This window comes from Anticarsia gemmatalis, chromosome Z, assembly GCF_050436995.1.
Source record: "Anticarsia gemmatalis isolate Benzon Research Colony breed Stoneville strain chromosome Z, ilAntGemm2 primary, whole genome shotgun sequence".
Lineage (NCBI taxonomy): Eukaryota > Metazoa > Arthropoda > Insecta > Lepidoptera > Erebidae > Anticarsia > Anticarsia gemmatalis.
This window is the reverse complement of record NC_134776.1, coordinates 18,550,295-18,574,777: the sequence shown is the minus strand read 5'-3', so window position 1 is coordinate 18,574,777 and position 24,483 is coordinate 18,550,295. Positions and strand designations below refer to the sequence as shown.

At 36.3% G+C, this 24,483-nt stretch overlaps 1 protein-coding gene across 2 annotated transcripts in view; it reads left to right on the top strand.

The window, feature by feature from the left end:
* Positions 1–24,408, top strand: part of Jarid2 (Jumonji, AT rich interactive domain 2) — a 51,147-nt gene extending 26,739 nt beyond the window's left edge. For both annotated transcript variants that reach the window (XM_076134564.1, XM_076134563.1), the window contains 10 exons: positions 42–1,105; positions 1,190–1,426; positions 1,495–1,690; positions 1,781–1,992; positions 2,107–2,307; positions 2,378–2,544; positions 2,624–2,915; positions 3,003–3,191; positions 3,308–3,421; positions 3,511–24,408. In XM_076134564.1, the coding sequence (XP_075990679.1) occupies positions 42–1,105; positions 1,190–1,426; positions 1,495–1,690; positions 1,781–1,992; positions 2,107–2,307; positions 2,378–2,544; positions 2,624–2,915; positions 3,003–3,191; positions 3,308–3,421; positions 3,511–3,765 (2,927 nt within the window). In that variant the 3' untranslated portion in view covers positions 3,766–24,408. The remainder of the gene's footprint in view (positions 1–41; positions 1,106–1,189; positions 1,427–1,494; positions 1,691–1,780; positions 1,993–2,106; positions 2,308–2,377; positions 2,545–2,623; positions 2,916–3,002; positions 3,192–3,307; positions 3,422–3,510) is intronic.
* Positions 24,409–24,483: the final 75 nt, after the last annotated feature.

The following is a 24,483-nucleotide window of genomic DNA, read 5'->3' as shown; positions in this document are numbered from 1 at the left end:
CCTCTTTTAACATATATTAATTATTGTTGAACTTATTTTAGGAATTGGGTGTACAAGTAAAATGTCACATTATAACAAATCACAAGATAGCCTCACAAAGCAACCACAGACAAGACAAGCAGGCCCTAATGAAATGCAACCGGGCCCTAGTAGAATACCGCCGGGCTCTAGTAGAATACAAACAGGCCCTAGTAGAATACAACCGGGTCCTAGTGAAACGCAGTCGGGCCCTAGAGAAGTGCGACCTGGCCCTAGTGAAGCCCAACCTGGCCCTAGCGGAGTGCAGCCTGGCATTAGTCGAAATTTAGCAGAAGTACGCCCTCAAAGAAGCTCAACATTTGCCAATACTGCACGCTCATATTACGGTGAGGTGGGCATTCGACACTGGATAGATCGCTCACGACCGCCAAATACGGATACCGGTGCAGACGGACGTGACGACGACTGTTCGTGCGATACTCCCGAGATCACTGAAGCTTGCATTGCGGGCTCCTGGAAATCGATACAAGCCATCAGTTTAATCCCTGCTCCTGTATTTGCTGCGAGATGCAAAATCTGTAGGCCTTGTGAAAGGATCTCGAAACTAATGCAGCTTACTACTCTATTAAAACGTCAGAAGAAGATTGAATGTCTCTTAGACGACAATAATCAGCCTACTGGCAGCCGCCATGCTTTTAATATAAGGCCCGAATCAAGGCTAGGCCTAGAAGCAAATGAACATATATTTACAGAATTGCTGCCCAGACATCCGCATCTAATGATCATTGTGAAATCAAGTATGTTAGTCGATAAACAAGTATTTGCCGCAAGCCTTATACCACGATCAGAAGCTCGAGGAGGACTTGAATTTTCATTAACAGATCATGAATATCTCGTCGACTGTCTTTTAGAGACATTAAGTTTAAATTTGGGAGATCCACCTCCGGTTTTCAAGAAGGCGCCTAATCCAAAGGAAAAGCAGCAAAAATCACCACCACCGCGTCCGTCGTCTCCAAGTCCAAAGGAAGATAATATCGACGAGGAAAAGAAGAAGAAGGAAGAAAAAAAGAAAGATACTCTGATCGAAGATGCCCGTGTATTATGGCCTACACTTGAAGAATTTGAAGTAAGATTTCAAATACGATTATTATAAGGAACCGTCTTTCATTTTGTAAGGAATGCTTTGTTGATGTTGTATTGTTGTTTACAGGACCCTATAGCATTTATTGAATCTGTATGGACTATAGTGTCAAAGTATGGCATGTGTAAAATCATGCCACCAACATCTTTCACTCCAGCGTGTAAGACAGACGAAAATATCCGGTTCGAAGCTTCTAATCAATACATACCTAGATTGTACAACCGTTGGGGTCCATCGGCGAGAGAGCTGTGTGCCATCAAATTATCTCTGAAAATTGAGAACGTCAAATTTGATAAAGCACCAATCGTAAGTAATCATCAATCTGTTGTTTGAGATTTGTTTGTATTAGTGCTAAATGCTCATGTCATTTACAGATCGATGGCCTAGAAGTCAACTTGCCTAAACTATACCAGACAGTGCAACAACACGGCGGTTTTGAAACCGTAATAGATCGTAGAAAATGGGAGCTAGTCGCCGAAGATATGAAATTTAACCCAACTCCAACGACAGAACGCAAACTAGACAACATCTACGTCAAATATTTAATACCCTATGACACAATGTCTCCTTGTAAGTTACCTTCAGCATAATGTTGGTCGTGAATACAACACGTTCCATTAATTTAGCTATAATTCTTGCTTACTCATGTCTTAATTGTAGTGGAGCGTCAAGAATGTATGCGCAAGGTGGAGCAATCTTGGAACAAAAAAGTCCAAAAACTTCTGGCTCGAGCTATGAACCCATTGCACCGCAAAAAGCGGCTATTAGATGAATCGGAGGCATCCGAAAGCGATACCGAGGAGGATGACACCGGAGACGCCGAGGACTGCGTCACGCCCGGCCTTCATATGGACCTGCACAAATATAGGAAGGTGGGTTCATCACGAGTACGCGAGTGTGCCGGCGCTGCTCGAAAACCTTTACAGCTAGCGCATTGAATAGCGACTGTTTTGTTACGTAATATGAGATTCAACTGTTTATTTTAGGTAGCGAAGAGCCTTTCTAATAATATTTTGGGTGACAAATGCTTGACAACAAAACAAATCGAGGATGAATATTGGCGCACCGTCATTCTAGGCAACAACCACGTGGTCGCGAATGCTGGTTGCATTGACACAGGTCCTCAAGGGTATGGCTTCACCAATGTGAAGAGCGAACCCTATGGAGAAAGTCCATGGAATCTTAAGGTATGTCTATTTCTCAGCCTAGTTTTAATTTTGTTAGGATGGCAAATACTTAAATTGTGTTTTGTTTTAGAATTTAACTCACCACAAAGCTAACGTGCTGCGTTCACTGGGCCCTGTGCTCGGCGTGACTGTACCTACACTTCACTTGGGCATGCTCTTTTCTACCAGCTGCTGGCACAGAGACCCACATTTTGTCGGTTGGGCCGACTACCAACACGAAGGTCCCACTAAAGTGTGGTAAGTAATTTCCTAATAACATACACTGTCGTCGTTTTTCAATTGAGCATCAAATAAAACAATAATTTGTACGTAACAGGTACAGCATACCGGAATCGGATGGTAAAGCTTTCCGCACGGCGGTGGAGAAGCTAACTCCGACCGTGTGCCAGAACAAATCGCTATGGCTGCCGTCGGACATCACGATGATCCCGCCGAGTCTGCTCCGCGCCGAGGGCGTGACAGTGTACCGCTTGGAGCAGAATCCCGGGGAGTTTGTTATCGTGATGCCCGGCGCGTACTCCTGCTCCATCAGCACGGGCTACACCGTGTCTGAAAGCGTATACTTCGCCACCAGCCGCTGGCTCGATGAAGTCAATAAAGTTTTCAAGGTAACTAACGAGACCAAAGACTTATTACTGTTCGTTATATGTAATAGGTATATGATATAATGTAATACGTAATCTTTTTAATCACAGGACACGCGAGAATCTTGCGAGCCTACAATGTTCTCAATAGAACAACTATTAAAAGGTATCATCGATGACCCGACTACGGATCTTCTAAAGCTCCACAAGATCAAGCCCATGGTGGACGACTACTTTGTTAGCGAAATTGTTGATAGAGAACAGTTGCAGGAGATGGGAGTCCAGTGTTTCATGAACACGGTAAGTTAACATTTCATGTAATACTGTCACTGAAAAATATAATTTTATGCACACAATGTGGAAACTACTGGAAACAGATCCCAAGTATTGGCTCTATAATCTTATATTGTGTTCAGGCGGACACACGAGGAAAGTCGAAAGCGAAAAAAAGGTCAAGACAAGTCAAACAGGTGTGGGGCCACATACAACATGAATGTGACGTCTGCAGACGAGCACTGTTTCTATCTAAGGTACAGTTTGTGATTGATTATTCCTCTACAAACTTTATTATTTTGTATTATGAGAGCTCGAGCGTAATGAATAAACTTTTTGGTAACAGGTGAGACACTTGCCATTCAGAAATCGGTATGTATGCCTGGAGCACGCGCTGCAGATTATACGGAAACGAAATAACGCCATCAACCTGCAACAACTTGAGCTGCACTTTAGGGTGAGTACAGAAGAGCTATACCACATGGTAGAAACCGTTAACGAACGCGTAAATCTCACCGAGTTACCAGACTTGCCTGACTTGCCTCCCGAGACTTTGTCAGACGTCAAGTCATTCACGTCATCACACAATGAAATACGTTAGCCGTCTGCTAACTAAAATTGTTAAGATATAATATAACTTAACTTGAGTTAACCCTTTGACCGTTAAAGGCAGTTAAAGGGTTAAATTCATATTAAAAAAAACAAGGTATTGACTAAACTATCCCTAAATGTTCCTAAGAAACCGGGCATAAACAATTCAACATGTTTAAAGGATACTTAATGTTATTTTAGTTTTCAACATGTTTGAGGGATACTTAATGTTATTTTAGTTAGCAGTCGGGCTGTCATAATAAGATGAACGATACCAAATATTTTCTCATCACATAAATATCTTTGTGCCGAATACGATAACATATTGTATTATAATTTTACAAACATTAGACATTTAATTGTACATATGTAATTACAGTATTTTTAAGGTGAAACGTGCCGATTTTCAAAAATTAATGTCATTGTGTAATCGTCTCCGGTGATGATACGTTTAATGGTCAAATCGAGGCGTGTCTGTAAACAGAACAATTTTGGCTCGCACAAATAGGATGAAGTTATTCAATGGTCGGCTTAAACTCTAAGATTTTGCATAATTTATTAAACAAAATGTGATAACGAGGTCAACAATTTATAATTTTAGTATAATATATTTAAACTTACGACGACGATAACATACGAGTATTGAAAGGGCTGTTGAAAATCATATAGATACTAATTGGTACCACATTAACTTTAATTTTAGTCTGCGGTAGTAACAACATCCAATCCCAACTCGATGTCCCGTCGCCTAAAACCGTAGTTCACCATTGATCCCTGTGAAATAATTCATTAAAAAATTGTATTAAAATGAATGCAAACGAAAACCTCCTAATTTTTTTGAATCGGCTGAAAAAAACTTCATATTCTAAAAAATTGTACTTTCAAACTAAAAATGTATGACAATTGGCTTTAAAGTATTTTTATCCTTTTTTTGGGGGCTCCCCCCTCTCTCCCCAATAGTGTCCCATTAAGATCCTAAATTCAAAGACACTAACACGGGTGTTTAAAAAAAACCTTGCATGATGTGACGCACAGACAGACTGACCTTAGAGTATTTTTTATTTCCAGCACTGACGGATTAGGGTGGGGTAAGCCAACTTTTTGGCTTACAGGGGAGGGATAAGGGGGGGAGCGCTCAAGGGGGTGGTTGTGATTCATCACAGCCACCTTCTTGAATCCGTCACTGCTGTTTTTGACAATAACTCGAAATTTAATCAAAATTAACATAAAATACATTTTTAGTTATTAAAACATAAATTCAATAAATATTTTACCCGGGATTTGTGAACACATTTTGGTTGTCAGGGCACGTTGCTTTGGTGCGTTTAGAAAGCGTTGCAATAGGAGATGAGCCGCAGAATAAGACTGATTCACTTTGACATTCACCCGTCATATTCACTACACAAGCTAATACATTCACGACGCCACTACTTTGCATTGTTCATGACATCAAAATCACAATAATACTTCCATGAATTGTTGTCTTATCACATTCGGAACTTAATAATCCGCTACAATGACTAATTGCCTCAAACGTGCCACACGCGCTTTTAACAATTTACATGCACCAGTAGTGTCATATACATAATCCCGATACTAAATCGGTGTAACGTGGCCGGTATGAAATAGTGAAGCTTCTTCATGCTTATCGCTCATTAACCCACTGAAATTATATTTTATTAGACTATTAATTTGACTTAACCAAAGCACAAAAATTGATAACATTCGTAATTTAGTTTTCCTCTTAAAACACTAAGTCACTTCGTCAAACTCATCACATTTCACTATACTCCAGATCATCTATTAATCCATCATTGAAAGAAATTCTTTGGCTCTAGATACGGGATAGCAACAAGCATTTATTCTCCATATTTATCACGATTTGTCTAATAACTGTATTAGGAAATTGTATTTCCATACAGTAATGGTAAAATAACCAGTTAACCACGGGAATAAACTGCCCAAAAAAAAAAAAATAGGTGATACGTAAACTTAATTAAATTGTAATGCAAATACTGCCACTATGTATAGACGTTCGCCGTATATCTGTGAGACTGGAAATGTTCGATAGTTGTATGGTCGAAAGGACCTGTCACCTAAACTTCTTAAGAACTCATTATTAAATCATATTGCGCTTGTGATGGTCCACGCCGCTAAAAAGTATATTAAACTTAAAAAAAATGTTTTACCGTTAAATAAGTTGTTTTACGTATCTATAAGTTATTGTTTGTTCATATACAATTATAATACTTTCAGCCCAGTAATTACGAAAATACCTATATAAAAAAAATCAACACTTGTCATGGAAATTGAAAAGAACACCTTGATATTTTATTAGTTATTAATACATCTTTTTTATAAATTCAAAACTACAGTAATACACGCATTCGTCGGCACCATCACTTGTGTAGAAGTAGTGATTTCTTAATTTTATTTTTCTGGCTATGAGACGTTCTTGATAACATTATTTGGGATTCTATTTTACCTACACTTACCAATTACGTGCAATTCAATATTTATTTCGCAAAGATAATAACGCTTAGCATTTTTTCTACAAACCACTACTATAAAATAGTTTCGAGTAAAACACCGGCTTCAAAACAAAGTGACAGCTTAATTGCGCCACGAATATACATCACATAATGTAGACAAATAAGCGCGTTGCTAATAGATCACAATAATACTCGTCAAATTTAGTTTAAACTGAAAAGCACATTGAAATCAAGATAAGAAAATTAACTGAAAATGAAAATTAATGAGGTAGCAAATACGAATTGAGTACCACCACCTTATTTTTGAAGCCGGATTAAAAACACTTGCGATTAGGTATAACAATTACGAAAATCTCATAGTAAAGACAGTTGTTATTTTCAAATAAACATTTTTTGGCCACAACATTACCGTCTTATCTGCTTTTGGCTGATACAAACACTATTATATACAATAGTCAACTGTCTTCCGAAACTCCAGTGCCGAGAACCGTAATACAATATATTCTTCTTCGAAAATCCCTTTCGAATAATGACTTATATGCTTTTTTTTTGTTTTTTTTTATTACTTTTAAAACTGGTTTCGCTGGTTTTCTATTACGACAGTAGAGGGAGACAGATGTAGTCATTAGGCGAAAACATCGGCCAATAATAGGACGTTTAATTTATAAAAATGGAGCCTCGTTCGATAACATCAGAATTCGTAGCGGTATTGAGATAAAGGCTCCTAGAATATGCATGTGTCGATGACACGAGGAGTGTCGTAGTGAGTACGTCAGCCGACAGTAAGGAGCAATGCTCGATGAGACCGCGTGGTCAGGTCTGAAGACGTAAGGACCCTGGTCGACTGGGCGAACGCGTTAAGCTAACTTATGAACTAAGTATAGGATTTAATGTTTGTTTTAGAGTATATAATTATGTGTTAAGTTATACGCTCGTGCCTACATAGAATTAATTTAGTATGTTAGTGTGAAAAACAGAAAACCCAAAAAAAATAAAAAGAATTAAAATCCCCAAAAAAAATATAAAATAAATAGAAATACTCCAAAAAAAATATATAAAAATTTTAAAAAGACGAAAAAAAATTAGTCTAAGTAGATAGAACAGAACATATTATAGCAAAATACTAATAAATAATTATAATAAATTTAAAAGAAAGTTTATATATTATAATTATATATCACTATTTAGATATAAGGAGAGAAATATATATTAGTCGTATAAGACGCACTTTTATTTAGTATAGACATCAAAATAATAATTTTATTTTGTTAGAAGCATGCACTGTTATTGAAAGAAGAATTAAAGCTGTTTCCAGAACAGAAATAAAAGTAGGCCTCCGTTAAAGCACACAAGTATGCCATAAATTTGTACTTCGACACATCTTTATTACCAAATCGAAATCCTTTATAAAAATAAATACGCGTGACAGACAAGTGTTCAATATCCAGTACTGTAGTATTCTAAAAGCAGAAAGGTCTCAGGTTAGGACATTAAATTAAGAAAATACTAAAATATTACAATTTCGTCAAATATGGGTTAAGAAAAGTTTTCGAGGGTCCTATACCGAGGTCATAATAAAATGTGCAATAAAAGTGTTTGAAGATTTAAAAATCAGTGCGTGCTATCCCTTTTATTTTATCACAATAATACAAACAGGTCTAAGATACGAATAGTCACACACTGTGACTGTCAACAGTCACCAGTATATACAGCGATAATTTTTTATATCAGTCACTCGTGCGACTCAGTTCGCAATTTCGATGTAAACTTTAGTAACTTAACTTATAGTTGCTCGGCGACTGTCAACAGAATGTAACGTCTCTCTCTCCTTAGTCCCTGTAATCTTATACGTCGCGACTGACGCATTCACTTTTAATTTTTGTCCCTTCCCCTACGTCCTCTCGTCTTTATTTCGCATTTTGTAATTCTTTATAATAAGCTGGGACGTATAAGATAACATGGCTTTGCCGTTTGAACACGCAAAGTCTACTTCCGGAAGAAAGACGAAATAGACCAACTCTGTTTTAAGTTTTCCGAATTTCTCTAAAACCCTGATAATAACTCCTCGACTTATATCGAAGTCTTAACAAAATTAGTCTCTAAACAAACAATTTTAATTTTCGCATTTAATTACGATCATTGTAATCTCTACGAAGATAATTCTAAAACATCTACTTTTTATCTATTGCTGTAACACCTTATTCCGAGACTGTGTGACTATTTTCGGAACGATCCCAATTTCCAAAATATCGACATTATAGTTTCAAATTAAAAGTGGATTTTTGTTCGTTATTTCGCACATAGAATAATAAATTCACTAGTAAGGTAAAGGGGATGAACACCACTAGGTTTATAAGCATAGTATATATCTAGTAATAAATGTAAATATCAAAGGAGTACACAATAAACACCAATCAGTATTTAAGTAGGTTAAGCAAGTAGTTGTAAATACAAACATAATATCGGAACACGGAAATAAATAATTAAGTTATAATAGATAAATGTAAATACATCATTATAAACCACACTCATATACCACTCACTATGTTCATAGTTAAGGTCCTCATGCGTTTCTTAATATAAACAAACCCTTTGGATTTTGTCTTACTCATGTATCATAAGACAATTCATCGTACAATCAGTCAAGAATACAAAAATCATAACTGTTTCGATTTAAAATTTGATGAATTCTACGGGCGTTAAATGCAATAATACATTTAAGTGTTTACAATCAGGCCGTTTTTGCAATAACACCGAAGTGCAATAATAAGTTATAGTAGGTACTTGAGACATTAAGTGCAAAGGGTTAATTATATATAATGTAGTACACATTTTTCATAACATTTTATTGACCCGGCGTAGGGATGTGACGACCCCATCGCCCAGTGGCAGTGTTTTTCTGTCACTGCAATCAGTCCGCACCTGGGCACAGCACTAGCTTTTCCAAATCCATCAAAATTATACCATATTCCTTGAATCAATTTATTTTTTTATTACATCGAAAATGTTTCGTCAATCGAACAATTTATTTAATCAATTTAAACAATAATTCACGGGTAATTATTATTTGTGTCTTAAAAAAACAAAATTGATTTTCTTTTGGACTTTTTTCAAACTACAATATTCCAATTTAATTTCTCATTTTATTCTTTGGCACGTAACTTTTGAAATATTTACGAAAACATATTACTTTCACTCAATTACAGTCCATGTTTTAAGAATCTATGATCGCTGAATAAACTCTAAAAATCATCCCATCAAATTATTCCGACAATATTGGCACTTGCTTTTTATTGAGTTCAATAATTTTCCGCTGTGCTAGTGCCCCTAACAAACGAGGTGCAATGACCCTGCACGTCTTAGGGTCCTTACCGTTGAATGTCAGCTTTCATTCGAATTTATTTTCAAAATACTGGCCAAATCTTTACTAAAATTATTACGAACTAAGTTAAAATATATTGTTTCTCTCGTAAACTTTTTTTTTTCTGAACTTTCGATCCAAAAAATAGTTAATTGTTACTTTTTTACTATTCATTAGTTTTAAGATACATTTAGTTTGTTGACATTCAACGAAGTTTTTTTATTACATTAATTAGGTACATTTCATAATCCTTTTTTATTCCACGATTATAATTTGAATCAAAATTTTGAATTGTCGTTCACCCACTTCGTTTTTATCGTGTACTTTTTGACATAGTTTGGACATGACCTTGCTCCCCACTTTTTTCTCAGTTCTCTCCCCCAAATGATTTTCTCCCATTAACTAGCATATTTCATTAGATTTATAGTTTACATAGTATATCATTCACCATTAGTGTTCAGGGAAATTAAAGGCGTTGTGGAGTGACGACCTCATCGCCCACTGTTGGGATAAATACAGTGACGCATTGGGATAGAAATTTCAATTTCAGTTGTTTACTTCTTCAAATTAATATCGATCCACATTCCCAATTATCTTAAAAAAGCGAAGGCGGTTTTTCATTTAGGAACGTACGTATGAGCTCTGTAGGTATTCCGGCAGCGCAATCAGTCGGCATCTTCCGACACAAGGCAGGAGCTCGGCCCGCGCCCTCTCCGGTGCTAGGTGCAATAATTACGAGTAGGTAGTGTCTTTAACATCGAAGGTGCGCATTTATGAGAACGATCGATACTCAAATTGTCCCTATGTACTTGATTAGTCGTAAGTTTAGCTAGTAAATTAGCATTAAGTCTGTCGGATACGCTCTGCGTTCCGTGAGGCCGCGCCTGGATTTAGTGTAGTTAGTGGAATAAGATAGTGCATATAAATTTACGGGCAAACGTAATGTTAGAATAGGGTTTTCTATTTTCATAGCTATAATGTGTTTTTAGTTTTCTTTTTGCTATATTTAATTATTTTATTCAATAAGAACAGAAAAATACGTTACTCCTTAAGGTTCACCTTAATTTTACCAAATTAATAACATTTCGCAAAATATAAAATATATTAATCAATAAACTTTAACCCTCATTAACACTAGTTCTGTCCGTCAAAAATATTCTAATAAGTTTATTTTTACAAATAGAAACGGCACAAAATTACAAATTGAAATCTATACATAGATTGAAAGTAATTCGATATTTTTGTTTATGATCTTAAATGGAGTAATCCTTCTTGTATCAGGCCGGTTTAGTATTATTTAATGTTTGTTATGTGTGTGAGTGTTTGATATGTGTGCATGTGTGTGTAAGGGGGAGTGATACTATAATAAGCGATTAAAATTACGTGCAACAAGCAATTTCGTATTTAATAAAAGTATATTTTCGGCTCACAATGAATAAAAAATCAATGTTTCGGTCTTTCAAGTAACTGTATTGTGTAATTAAATTATAGTCATCGCCTCACTCGCCAATAAGATCGCTTGTAAGTTATTCGTAGCGGTACAAATCTGATGTTAGTCAATAGTTCACAATCCATAGGTATCAAAACACACGTTAAGACGAATCATGAAGCCATTATCGCAGTATTTTAAGTTTTAGATGAATCGCTTAGGTCCTTCCCACATACGAGACAACCAAATCCAGTGTCTTCCATATACGTAGTTAACTGTTTTAATCAAAATTGCCGCGTGGTCTCGGCGTCGATTAGACCACCGTAGAACTAAAGACTAGGAAATAAAACATACGAATGTTCAGCAGATACAGTCTGAGACATCGTTAACATCACAATAACAACATTTCAATACTGACTCTGTACGTTAGTTTCATTGTTCTCCTATCATTTATGTATTATGTTTCTTTTCTATGATTTGTTGAGAGCGCTATGACATTACGCCAACGTGTGCCTTAATATATAGATGTGCCGCGGCACGGCCCGTGGTACTTATATCATTTATTATTTTCTTTTTTACAACATTTTGGCATATTAATCTTTCATTTGACATGTAATAATGTTTTTCCCAAATTGACAGTTACTTTTTGCGTTATTATTATATCAGTTTATTCTTTATATTATATAATTTAGTCTGTTAGTTTCGAATTGTTCGCTTGAGTTACGAATAGTTACAATCGTTATGCTCTTTTGAAAGTAGTAGTCAGTATTCCAAGTGTTGGACAAATCACAATTGGGCTTCCGATTATATTATTATTTTCAAAATCCCAATTCGATATAGCAGTATTATTCATAAATTAAAAAGTAGTTTTATCTGGATCGCATTACAATAAAAATATGCCCCTATTCGTAATATTTGTTTGAAACACATTTGACATTTCTAAATGCCAGATTAAAGGAAAAATGTGTCAAAATTCTATCTGGTAAGCTAACTGATAGTTATTCAGGAGTTGTGGTGAAACCTGGACTAAATTTACAGTATTTGGTTTCATTATTCTTTCTCTACAATTAAATCTATGTTAGACTTTATTTTTCTCTAAAGACATATCCAAATCTCGGATCTTATTCTCGATTAATTTACAAATCTCCAATCGGTCGCGTGTGAGTTGTTCAAATAACATTCAATATCATCTAGTTTATTTCGTATTCTATCTTGCTCTCAGGCTGACTCATATTGTAAAATAACAAATATTTTTATTTAATGCGATCTTTATTTTAAATTCACACTTGGCTATTTACTTGTCACTTGATGTTCACATAGATTTGTAAAATAACAGGTACTAGTTCACACAAATTTAAAAATTCAATTAATTAATAGTTACTGTTTTGTACAGAGAATATTATGTGTGTCGATTTAAAATTCATAATAATATACATATAAATAAATAATATTCTTGGTGTATATCAAACAGTCATAGCATTAAGTGTATCTTTGTCTATATTGTCTAGGGCCAGTCTAGATGTGTGGTCCCACCGAATCAATTCAATTGACGCGCTATTCGTTCATTTTCCATCTGGTCGCTGTCTAAAGTTCTCATCTGTACAAAACTTCAACAATCTGTAATCAATAATTTTCCATTTCCTTGACCTCTCACTCTCACTTCTTTCCAAACATATAGTTTCTACATAGAGGATTAAAATCTGTTTCTAAATCATCTTAATCACCAACATGATAAACAAGAATGTGTCCTCCATCGCATATGAGCCCACAGCGCGTGTATAGGTCCGATCGTGCCGGTCACATTGTAACTATCGCGTGCGACGCACCGCTACACAATTGACATGATAACACCCGTCTAAGTGTTCAGAGAGTGACTGTGAAGTGATAGTCGAAAGAGCATTTGTATTCTGACGATGAGACTCCCAGAGGATGAGAAGTGTGATCCGCGCGCGGGAATGACGTGCGTGATGCGCGGGCGCAGACATCGCATTCTACTCGCCGCAACACTCCACACATATCACAATATTCTCATTGCGCACACTGAACTGATACTCCTAGATATAATCAAGTAATTCTTGTCGCAGTTGTCGCTGACGACAACCTAACAACATTCGGAATATGATTATTGTAATTATTTCCTGAACGAGTCTTTCAAGCGTCCTAACGACTTGTGCGATCTTCGTTTTAGTAGTTGTAATAAGTGTCTATATATTTCAATTGATTAGTAAATTTTATGAAATTTTGACAATGTCTATTATAGAGGTTTCAGTGATGTACATGTATGTGTGAAAGTGATTTGTGCGGTTGTAAGGGGATAAAGGACCTATAGTAGGTTTTGTCTAATTAATTCTAGCTACGAATCTTTTATAAGCGATCTCGCCATTCGACAAGCTATTTTAGCATCTGATTTTTGTTATCTAATCTGTATCTATGTATTAGTTAAGGAAAGATGAAGTATATTTCAAATAATTATAAGTATGATTTAATTAAAAATAAAAAAAATACAAAAAATAATAGGCTAATTAGGTTAAGTAAAAGTTAGGCATGAGTAACATCACGAAGTGTAAGAAAGAGGTAGATGGGCATGTTATACCAGCCGTTTGTGTGAAGTGAAATAACTCGAAACAATAGAAAGCCCAAACGGAGTGGAACGATTAAGATGCGTTCCTATGTGGATAGCCAGAACTAAATAATAACTCAGATGTCTGGAAATACGGAGAGGCCTTTGCCCAACAGTAAGATACAATACTAGGCTAAATAATGATAGAGTAAGGTGATTCAATATTTTAGTTGACCGTTACTTTGGATATGCCGTGGGCGCGGAGGTGCAATTTAGTACGCAGATGAGATCTCAATCAATACCTACGCGGACGGGAATGCGTGTGTAGCGCTCGTATCGAGCGGCACTCTTTAACGTCACAACAACCAACGTTTGAAGACAATGCACTGACGTTCCAGTACTTATCTTTTTACAATTGTCGAGCAGATCGCGGAGTACGCGACTATTGTAGAAAGTAGTGTCTTCAGCTTAAATCCTCTCGATACTCGTCCATATTACATCACAGATGGCTCCCGTGCCGCGAGTGTTACTAATAATGCGTAATGCGTACCTTTCGTTTACAACAAAATTATTTAAAATTAAAATAAATTATTTTATTTAAAATCATATTAAGTTCGAACTTATTTCGTATTTAATTATTGAAATGATCTTGCTTTATTACAGTATTATAATTGTATGTCTTATCTTAATGAGTTCAGGTTATAAATTAGTCCGGCAAAAAGTCATCAATTTTAACTAACAATTCACGTATTTCTTTTACATATTTACACATACTAAAGTACAGGGCTTAAAATAACAGCAGTAATGAGCCCCCGCAAGGCACCTCGAGGCAAGGTGACGGGCAGTAGCGACCCCGCGGTACCTGAGTGCTCCAGGGGGAAGGCACCTTCCTCATCTCCGGCTTGCCTTAGTTGGCTGGTCGGAGTGAAAACTGACGAGGAAGCGGTCCCCCGCCTCTGGCTTGCCTTCATTGGCCGTCCAGAGAGGAGTCGCAAGAGCAGAGCTCCCACTCTGCTCGGAGGACGGATACGGAGCGTAAGATGGCAGTTGAGCCGGTCATTGCATCTTGCTAAGGCTGAGCTTAACGTCCATTGAGACCTCTCCGTCCTTCAGCCGCTCACGTCCCTGCTTGGGGTTTGTGAGTTGGCAAGTCTCCGCCTGCTATTTTTAGCGTGTTTTCAAAATTTTTATAGGCAGGTGCCAGTTAAATGTGTAAAAGAAAACCAATTTCGTATTCAAATTCACCCACAAATCAGGCCATAAAATTTTCAATCCAATATCCAAACCTTATGTTTTAGGTCTTAAGTTAGTTTAAGTTGTTAGTTATCAGCGGAAAATAATATCAGTTAAGTTGACAACGTTTTTCTATTAATTTTGATTTGTTCGAAACTAGTTTCAATTGTTTTCCTTATACATTTCACGTTTCATAAAGTAATTCGTTAAATAAATCAGTTACAAAGATTTCGTTTAGTTTCATTCATTAGGTTCATGTTTAGTTTCTGTTTCAAATCATCGTATTATAAACAGTTAGTTACGTGGTCATGTTAGTTTCATTTTTTTTAATAATAAGATAAAAATTTAGTTACAAAGTTTCGTTTAGTTTCTTTCATTGCGTTCGCGTAATTTTTTCGTTTCAAATCATTGTTCAGTAGAAAGTTAGTTTCATCACAATATTAAATAGTATTTTTTTCTTCAGGTAATTCGTTAAGGTTTTGTTCAGTTTTATTCATCGCGTTTATGTTTAGTTTTCGTTTCAAATCATTGTTGAATAAATAGTTAATTGCATCACAATTTTTTTTTTCAAGTCATTCGTTACAAAGTTTTCGTTCAGTTTTATTCATTGCGTTCGCGTTAATTTTTCGTTTTAAATCATCGTTCAATGAACAGTTTGTTACGTCGCCGTGTTAAACAGTTTTTATTCCAGTTACACGTTCAAAAATCAGTTACAAAGATTTCATTTAGTTCATGTTAATTTTTTGTTTCCAATCATTGTTCAATAAATAGTCAGTTTCATCTGTTTACCAAATAGTCTTCTTTTCCTTCTAAAATCAGTTTCAAAAACTTCGTCGAGTTTTGTTCATTACGTTCATGTTTAGGTTTCGTATCACGTAGGTAAGGCAAAAGTTGAGTATGAATAACATCACAAAGTGTAGGAAAGAGGTAGATGGGCAAGTTTTACCAGCCGTTTGTGTGAAGTGAAATAACTCGAAACAATAGAAAGCCCAAACGGAGTGGAACGATTAAGATGCGTTCCTATGTGGATAGCCAGAACTAGAAAACATCTCAGATGTCTGGAAATACGGAGAGGCCTTTGCCCAACAGTAAGATACAATACTAGGCTAAATAATGATAGAGTAAGGTGATTCAATATTTTAGTTGACCGTTACTTTGGATATGCCGTGGGCGCGGAGGTGCAATTTAGTACGCAGATGAGATCTCAATCAATACCTACGCGGACGGGAATGCGTGTGTAGCGCTCGTATCGAGCGGCACTCTTTAACGTCACAACAACCAACGTTTGAAGACAATGCACTGACGTTCCAGTACTTATTTTTTTACAATTGTCGAGCAGATCGCGGAGTACGCGACTATTGTAGAAAGTAGTGTCTTCGGCTTAAATCCTCTCGATACTCGTCCATATTACATCACAGATGGCTCCCGTGCCGCGAGTGTTACTAATAATGCGTAATGCGTACCTTTCGTTTACAACTAAATTATTTAAAATTAAAATAAATTATTTTATTTATAATCATATTAAGTTCGAACTTATTTCGTATTTAATTATTGAAATTATCTTGCTTTATTACAGTATTATAATTGTATGTCTTATCTTAATGAGTTCAGGTTATAAGTTAGTCCGGCGATAAGTCATCAATTTTAACTAACAATTCACGTATTTCTTTTACATATTTACACATACTAAAGTACAGGGCTTAAAATAACAGCAGTAATGAGCCCCCGCAAGGCACCTCGAGGCAAGGTGACGGGCAGTAGCGACCCCGCGGTACCTGAGTGCTCCAGGGGGAAGGCACCTTCCTCATCTCCGGCTTGCCTTAGTTGGCTGGTCGGAGTGAAAACTGACAAGGAAGCGGTCCCCCGCCTCTGGCTTGCCTTCATTGGCCGTCCAGAGAGGAGTCGCAAGAGCAGAGCTCCCACTCGGCTCGGAGGACGGATACGGAGCGTAAGATGGCAGTTGAGCCGGTCATTGCATCTTGCTAAGGCGAGTGATCAGAGCTTAACGTCTATCGAGACCTCTCCGTCCTTCAGCCGCTCACGTCCCTGCTTGGGGTTTGTGAGTTGGCAAGTCTCCGCCTGCCATTTCAGCGTGTTTTCAAAATTTTCATAGGCAGGTGCCAGTTAAATGTGTAAAAGAAAACCAATTTCGTATTCAAATTCACCCACAAATCAGGCCATAAAATTTTCAATCCAATATCCAAACCTTATGTTTTAGGACTTAAGTTAGTTTAAGTTGTTAGTTATCAGCGGAAAATATTATCAGTTAAGTTGACAACGTTTTTCTATTAATTTTGATTTGTTCGAAACTAGTTTCAATTGTTTTCATTTTACATTTCACGTTTCAATCATTCCGTTTCATATGAAGTCGTTCGTCAAAAAAATCAGTTACAAAGATTTCGTTCAGTTTAATTCATTAGGTTCATGTTTAGTTTTGGTTTCAAATCATTGTTCAATAAACTCTGTTTATTTTTTTATAAAAACCGTTAATAGTTTGTATAATTATCAGTTAGATTATTTTTTTTTGGGTTAGTGTTTTCCTTGTTTATTTGAGGATAGGGGTTTCCTTTCATTTGGAGTTATAATGTTGTTTGAGTAGGGTTCTTGAAAATAATAACAAATTTTTGAATTCAATATCTTTTCAATATTTAACAGTTAGTTTCGTTCGATCGTTTAAAAATTAGGTTGTCCGTAAAATTTAGTTACAGTTTCATTACAATAGAGCTTATTTTATTATAGTATGATTTCATTCTTAAGAGATGTAGTAGGTACCTAAGCGTTATTTAATTTTGCTTAATTTTCACCGTGTCTGTTAGGAGTGCCCGCTCTTGGTTGGAGCGGCCTCTGGCGCGGGCACGGTCGATCAACGCAACAAAGCGCCGTCTTGCAGTTCAGCTTGACTAATAACTATTTACGCCTGTTAGTGTACCATTGACCAGTTGATGTACATTAGCGTAAGGATTGGCCTAGCTGACGAAGGCGATCACATCGTCACGGCAGTTGTGAGAGCTCCTCATTGCTCTAGAGGGGGACCCTTTTAGACTAGCAGACTTCTTTGAAGATCGTAGCGGCAATAGGCCAATGATAGTGGTTAGTACGACGACGGCCGCAAGGTTGTAGTTGGAACGGACACATTGAACTGTTGACGTGATATTCCCAGATCCAACCGATGTGCTGGAGGGAATCAGGTATGCTAAGAATGTGCAAACCGACAGGACTAGTATATCTTTAACACCTTTCGAAGATCACTCCTATCACCTCTAATTGGTGAAGTTTTTGCCCTTGTCCCAATTCATTTTAATTATATCACTTCATTTTTCGCTGTTAAGCTTCAGCGAAATTTGAAGAGCTGAATTTTCTTTTAAATTTATTTTATTCTTAATATCCCCTTTCTCGTTAGTTTCTCGTCCTCAACCCCCCGGTCCTGATAAAAACGGATGTGTAACTTTCTGGACAGGTCCAAGTGTCGGTAGCAATAATCAACGGAAAGAGCGTGTTTTTCTTTCTTTTCTTTAGGCTATTGATATTTGACCATGAATATTAGTCGTATGATAGTAGTAATATACTGCTACTGCTAATAGTCGGGCTGACACAAAGTTACATATTGTTTTGAATGGATTACGGTCTGTTAGGGTAAATAAGCAGTCCCCCATATTATCACTTCGGTGAGTTTCTGCCGAAGTGATGTTAGTGAGAGATTCTGTGATACGACACGGGGCTATTGTCGGCATTTAATCATAGAATACCTCATTACGGGAGTGAGGGTTGCCACGTTCTCTTGGAAAGTTGTTATGTACTGTTAAATCTGTTAGGCCCCCGTTTAAAAATACTCATTGGATAAACAAACAAAAAAACACGTTTTAGACACAGCGAAAAATCAATAATAATACTAAATTACAAAGTTGGCAACCCTAAGGATGGTATCAAGTTAGCCACGCGTGGCAATAATAGTTGGAAGGTTTTCTATCGGAAAGTTTAACATCGTTTAAAAATAATGCATGTAGAAAATAAAGCAACAGCCTATGCAAAACAACAATTCGCACTGAAGCGAAAAAATTAACAAAACTAATCAATTAACACCTAGCACTAAACACTGACACATCGGTTTATTAGGATTGATAGCACACAGAGACTAGGAAAGAGGTTCGGCCCCGCGTGGCTTTGGGCGGAATGAACCGATGTGGTCCGCAGGTGGCGACGAGCAGCGACCACCTGCTGTTAAGTGCTAAGTACCCACACGCTCGCAATTACGTCTACTATACTATTCTACGGTTGAATGGTCAAACGACACAACATTTGAGTGAATCTCAACAATGACAGTGCCAGCGTGAGACTTACGCGTAACTTAAAAATTTGCGAATTTGAGTATTGGGCCACAGTCGTCATGTTAACTGGTAATGACAACTCCAAGAATAGTATAGTCGATAATTGTGTACGTGATTGTACTGTATTTGTAAGCCGCGCTACTTAACACCAGTCAATCATTGACAGTAGCTAGTCGACTTTAAGTCTGCTCTCTTGCTATTCTTTGCATGAAATATGTCCCCGTAATAAATCGTGCGAGGTTTAGCCACACCAGTAAAGTTAACATCAAAGTAAGCTGGCACTTCTTTTTTTTTCTTCTCCACTCATCCCTATCAGCTGCTGCCGATTCTGTAACAACACTTCTTGCGATCCGGTCATGTCTCTATTTATAGGTCTGTTCGATCATGGCATAGAGACATACGGACACGCTCCCGACCTGCCCAGTCACTGTAGCTCCTCATACTCATTTCTCCACGGCTACAGTGTCCCACAGACCCCTCCTTCCTACCCACATTCCAATTTCCTATAACACCGCCCCTGATCCCGTCCACTATCCCGTTGACCTGAAGAGGCAGCCGCTCTACGATACATCAATCAAAACCTTAGTTTCAACATTTTCTTACTTTATTATCATTCACAAAAGTAGCATCTCCGAGCTAACAGCTACATTTTAAGAATCATAAATCATTTCATCTTCGAGTGCTCGGACCATTTTTACTTTATTCCTTATACACAAGCACATGTTTACTAAAGGTTTCATACTTCAGCGAATATGTGTAATGCGTATACAATCGTATACGTTAAACAGTAAAGGCGAAAGGATTTTCAACAGCCACTTTCAATACTCGTATTGGTTTATAAATCAATACTGACGCGGTATATGATATCGAAACGTCCACTAAAAATCTTGTGTCAAAATTGTATTGTGACTTTATAAATAAGTATATTTCGGTCGATGCTGAAAAGAATCACCATCAAAACGCTTTATTAACCGTACGCCACCAACAGAGTATCAGGCATCCAGAACATCGGACTTTCTGTACCTATTACAGACACGCCTCGTTTTACTTGAGTCGAGTAAATAAAGTTGTGAACGAATAAATTATGCCCTCTGCGAATCGATATAATTCTGGTAAGGAAACAATAAAACACAAAGATGTAATACAGAAAATTGGCCATCAATAAATATCCTTTAAGATAACGTATAATGCCAACAGCGTGATAAAACTGGGTGTGATTTATTCGTTCACATTCACAAACGCAAACACTACGTACTAATACGTACCTAGTATAGTACACCCACTGAACAGATGTAATCTACATTATGTAGATTTGACGACGTCTTTATTTTTTGTACTTATTATCCCAAAAAGTATCAAATTCAACCTTTTTATACGGAGATCACAATTTTTAGATACATTAATTGATACAGGACGTTTGGAACAAAAAGACTGAGTGTTAAAAAATAAGCTTTCTAAAGTTAACTATATTTCATACATTTCTTTTGTCTTTACGAGACATTAAAATCTATTTTGATTTACAAAATCATATCCTAGGCCTTAGGCTACCTAGTTTTAAGTTTATCTGGTAATTTTACTTTGTCACCGTCACAACTGATCGAGAGAAAAGACAAAACAGGTCTTGAATGTACACCGTTAACGACAACATAATAATACAAAGAAACCAAGCATTCGCGCAGACCGTCGCCGAGACTAGTTCTCCAGAGGCACGAGTCGCTTATCATTATAAGTTTAGTTCATAAGAACATGTTAGTATTAAGTCTGGGTGTTAGTTGTAAGTGATACATCACACGTTTCTCAGTAAACAGTAATTTAATTGTGTATGACATAACCTTTGCTGTAATAAACCGAGATTCGGTAATAAGAAAGTCATATTTAATGATCTCTGTATTTCTTCGTGGGGGAGTTTCACTATTTATTTTAGTATTTAAAGATAAATCGAACTCATCTCAATTTCATAACTGGATGCGAATAAAAATAAAATGAGACGATCACGAAATGCTGCAATCAAACATAATAAAATAATTCGAAAAATTTCAAATGGTATACAGACCAGTGAATAGTTACCAGTTAATCATCACAACGGCACTGGCCTTTGGATAGGTGCCTCATTTACATCAAAACTACTAGTCACTAGCATATGAGATGATAAAAAGCTATATTTAGCTGTAACATCATTCGAATGATAAAACGATCTCACCACAGTTGTCTCCAGTGAAACTTCTCCACTACAACCTGTCACTATCTGTTCTGTCTTTCAATGTGTGTAGTCATTTACAATCTATTATTGTCCTCGTATTTTAATATGGAAAGTGACATTTGACAAATTTTGATGAAGGGATAACATCCAGAATAAGAAAGACAAAGAAATGAACTCAGTTAGTTGTAAGGATTTCCCGTAAGACGTCACTAGACGCAGGTGTAACATTGTATCATGCATTGTAGAGTGTAAGGAGCAACGCTCACTCTCATGAGCTTCTGTTAGATGTAAGTCTATATTGTCCAATGATACTGTGTATGCGGTGGCTGACTATAGCTTACCTGAGTGTTTGAGAGTACTCTTCGACTATACTTGTAGATAACGATGACCGCTAAGCTCACTGCCACGACATCGTAGTATGTAAAGGCAGTAATCTAATGTAGTTTCTGTCCTCAGCTGCTTTTGTAATATATCACAGTAGTACCAATAATAACGTTTATATGTCTATATTTAAACGGTGTTTATTAACATATGGATTCCTCGTCTACGATTTGACTAAACAATTCTGAATACTCTTTAGATGACGTATGTCGCAATTTCGCTACTAAGTAGTTGGCATATCGAAATTAATCTCTAGACGAGCACGTTTATGGTTCTCGAACTTAATCTTCTTTCAAATACAGTTTAAAGTATTTGTAATAGGCGACCTTAAATTTCCATTAGCTGGATCCTCCCAGCCTTTCCAAATAACAATTAACTAAACATCTGTAGGTTAAAGTATGATATTGCGCTTCCGCGTATCGATTTAGTCATAACTCATTATAACATTTCTGTGTCTGTGTTACCTTATAAGTAAACAGTAATGTAAGAACCAAATATAATCACTTAATGTCTCGTCTAAGAGTATTTATATGTCCATATAATCAGTAGGTAGTGTTACTAAGATGAATATAAGGCGCACTGCTCGCGACTGTATACTGTACACGGTATATACAACATGCTACCTCTAAATAATCATATAATAATCAATACTCCGAATAAGGAGACAAGTTCATGTTTAATCATTCAGAATCGAGTATGTCCATTCGTCCAGAACATTCAGTCATCTAGTTTACCCAATTTTTTAAACATTAATTGTCCTATAAAGTATTATAATAGTTTTGAGACATTTATGTTGCCGCAGTGCGTACTTTCGATAGCGAAGTCACAATCGCCCGTTTGTATCACATATTTGATAAATAAATATAGTCGTCTTTCTCGGGGTGTCCGAGCCTGGCTGTGAATCGTCAAGTGCCGATCTCGTAGAAAGACTGTAGTTTAAGTGGCAACCAATCACCAATGATGCCTTTTCTCCTCATTTATGAACAATTTGACCCCTTTAACGCCAACGTAACTATCTAGCATGTAACGAAACATATAAGTATGTAATAACGTACTACAACACTAAAACTATAATAGATCAAAACATGGGGCTGCTGCTATGCGGTCGTAGTGTCAAATGTCCCCGTCAGTCCAAAACATCCTCCTGAACTTCACTTTCAGTACTTTTGGCGTTAAACCTCTCTTCATTTGCCACTTTTTAATTGCACAAATTTGCCACAAAGTAAGTAGGTACTGTTAGTACATCTTATACATTATTTTCGCAGAAACTACATATTGTAAGCTTAGCTATACTTATTATTTAATGTCCAAGTCGTTGGCGTTTAAGGGCTTTCAATTATGTTGTACAATATGATAATGAATAATTATTTTATCAGTAACATTTTGATTCAATATTAGGATATACTGTTTCTTTCATAGTCATAGCCGAGCCAGCCATCGCATCATTTTATAATCTATTCAACAAGCCTTGAGACAAACACCTAATAATTTAATAAAAACATCAATTATGTTTTTTTTTTAATTATAATGCATTTTACAGTAATCATAAGTTTGCTTTACTTTCTTTATTACTGCAAAACCTATTGATTAATTACAATTTAATAAAATTTTGCATGACATGATTATTTATAAATTAATTAATGAAGAAAGAAACAAAACCTTTGGTCTTAGATGCAATTTTTTTTTATTTGACATCTTTTTATTCGCTTTGTCTCAAGGCGAGTGGGATAGGCTATAATCTTTTTGTTAGTCATGTAAGCCTTGTAAAAATAGCCCACCGTGGCCAATTTTGTCAATGTAAGACATACTAATTGTAAGTTAGTGTTCACTATCAGTGTGAACTTATGTCTAGTGATTAAGGATGTTACCTATTTTCATTTATTTTGTACTGTGGCGGATCCAGGTATTTTAGTTTGTAAGGGGGCTTGTGGGTTCTTTAAATGAGAATATTGGGGGGTATTGAAATGTTAAAGTTGATTCAAATATTAAGGAGGGGGCTTTCAGACGTAAGAAGGGAGACCTACTCCATGTTTTGGGGTGGTTGAGAATTGCTGTGATTGGTGTGTTATGAGATGCTAAGAAGTGGGGTTAAATTTTGAAAGGAGCGGGGCATGTGATAAAGATTGAGCTCATCTCTTTTTTTTCTACCTGGATCCGCTAGCGCTAAGTTTCTTCTGACCTGATTATCATGCTATTATATGCAACTTTTATTTTTATACAATGATTTTTTGTCTTTACACTTCTTAATAAATTATTTGTGTATTTAATTTCTATGTAATGAGTCATAATAAATAATACCTGACAAATTACTGAAACTCAGTAATTAAACATTACAATTTAACTGTAATCACAATTTAACATCACAACTCTCAAAACACGCCAACATCTACATAACATCACAATTTTTATCGCAAGCTGTACCTATGCAAATAAAGCTCGATTATATAGATTCAAGAAAATAACATGATTGTATTAAATTCAGCGTGTTTTGAGCATTCAACATTGTACTAGTAGCATTATATAACTAATGCATCACCCCCACAGGGTTATTACCAAAAATACTAGTGACTGACTTTGTTTAATTTAAGCTTTGGATTTATGAATCTTCTTACTTATGTTCGATTAAAAGATAATGTCGTAGTGTACCAACGTAATAAATTATTTCAAATGAACGATTAACTTTTATTATGTACCCTTATACCCTTCCTTACTGCTCAGTTTCTCAAGATTTTGCCTATATTAAGGTG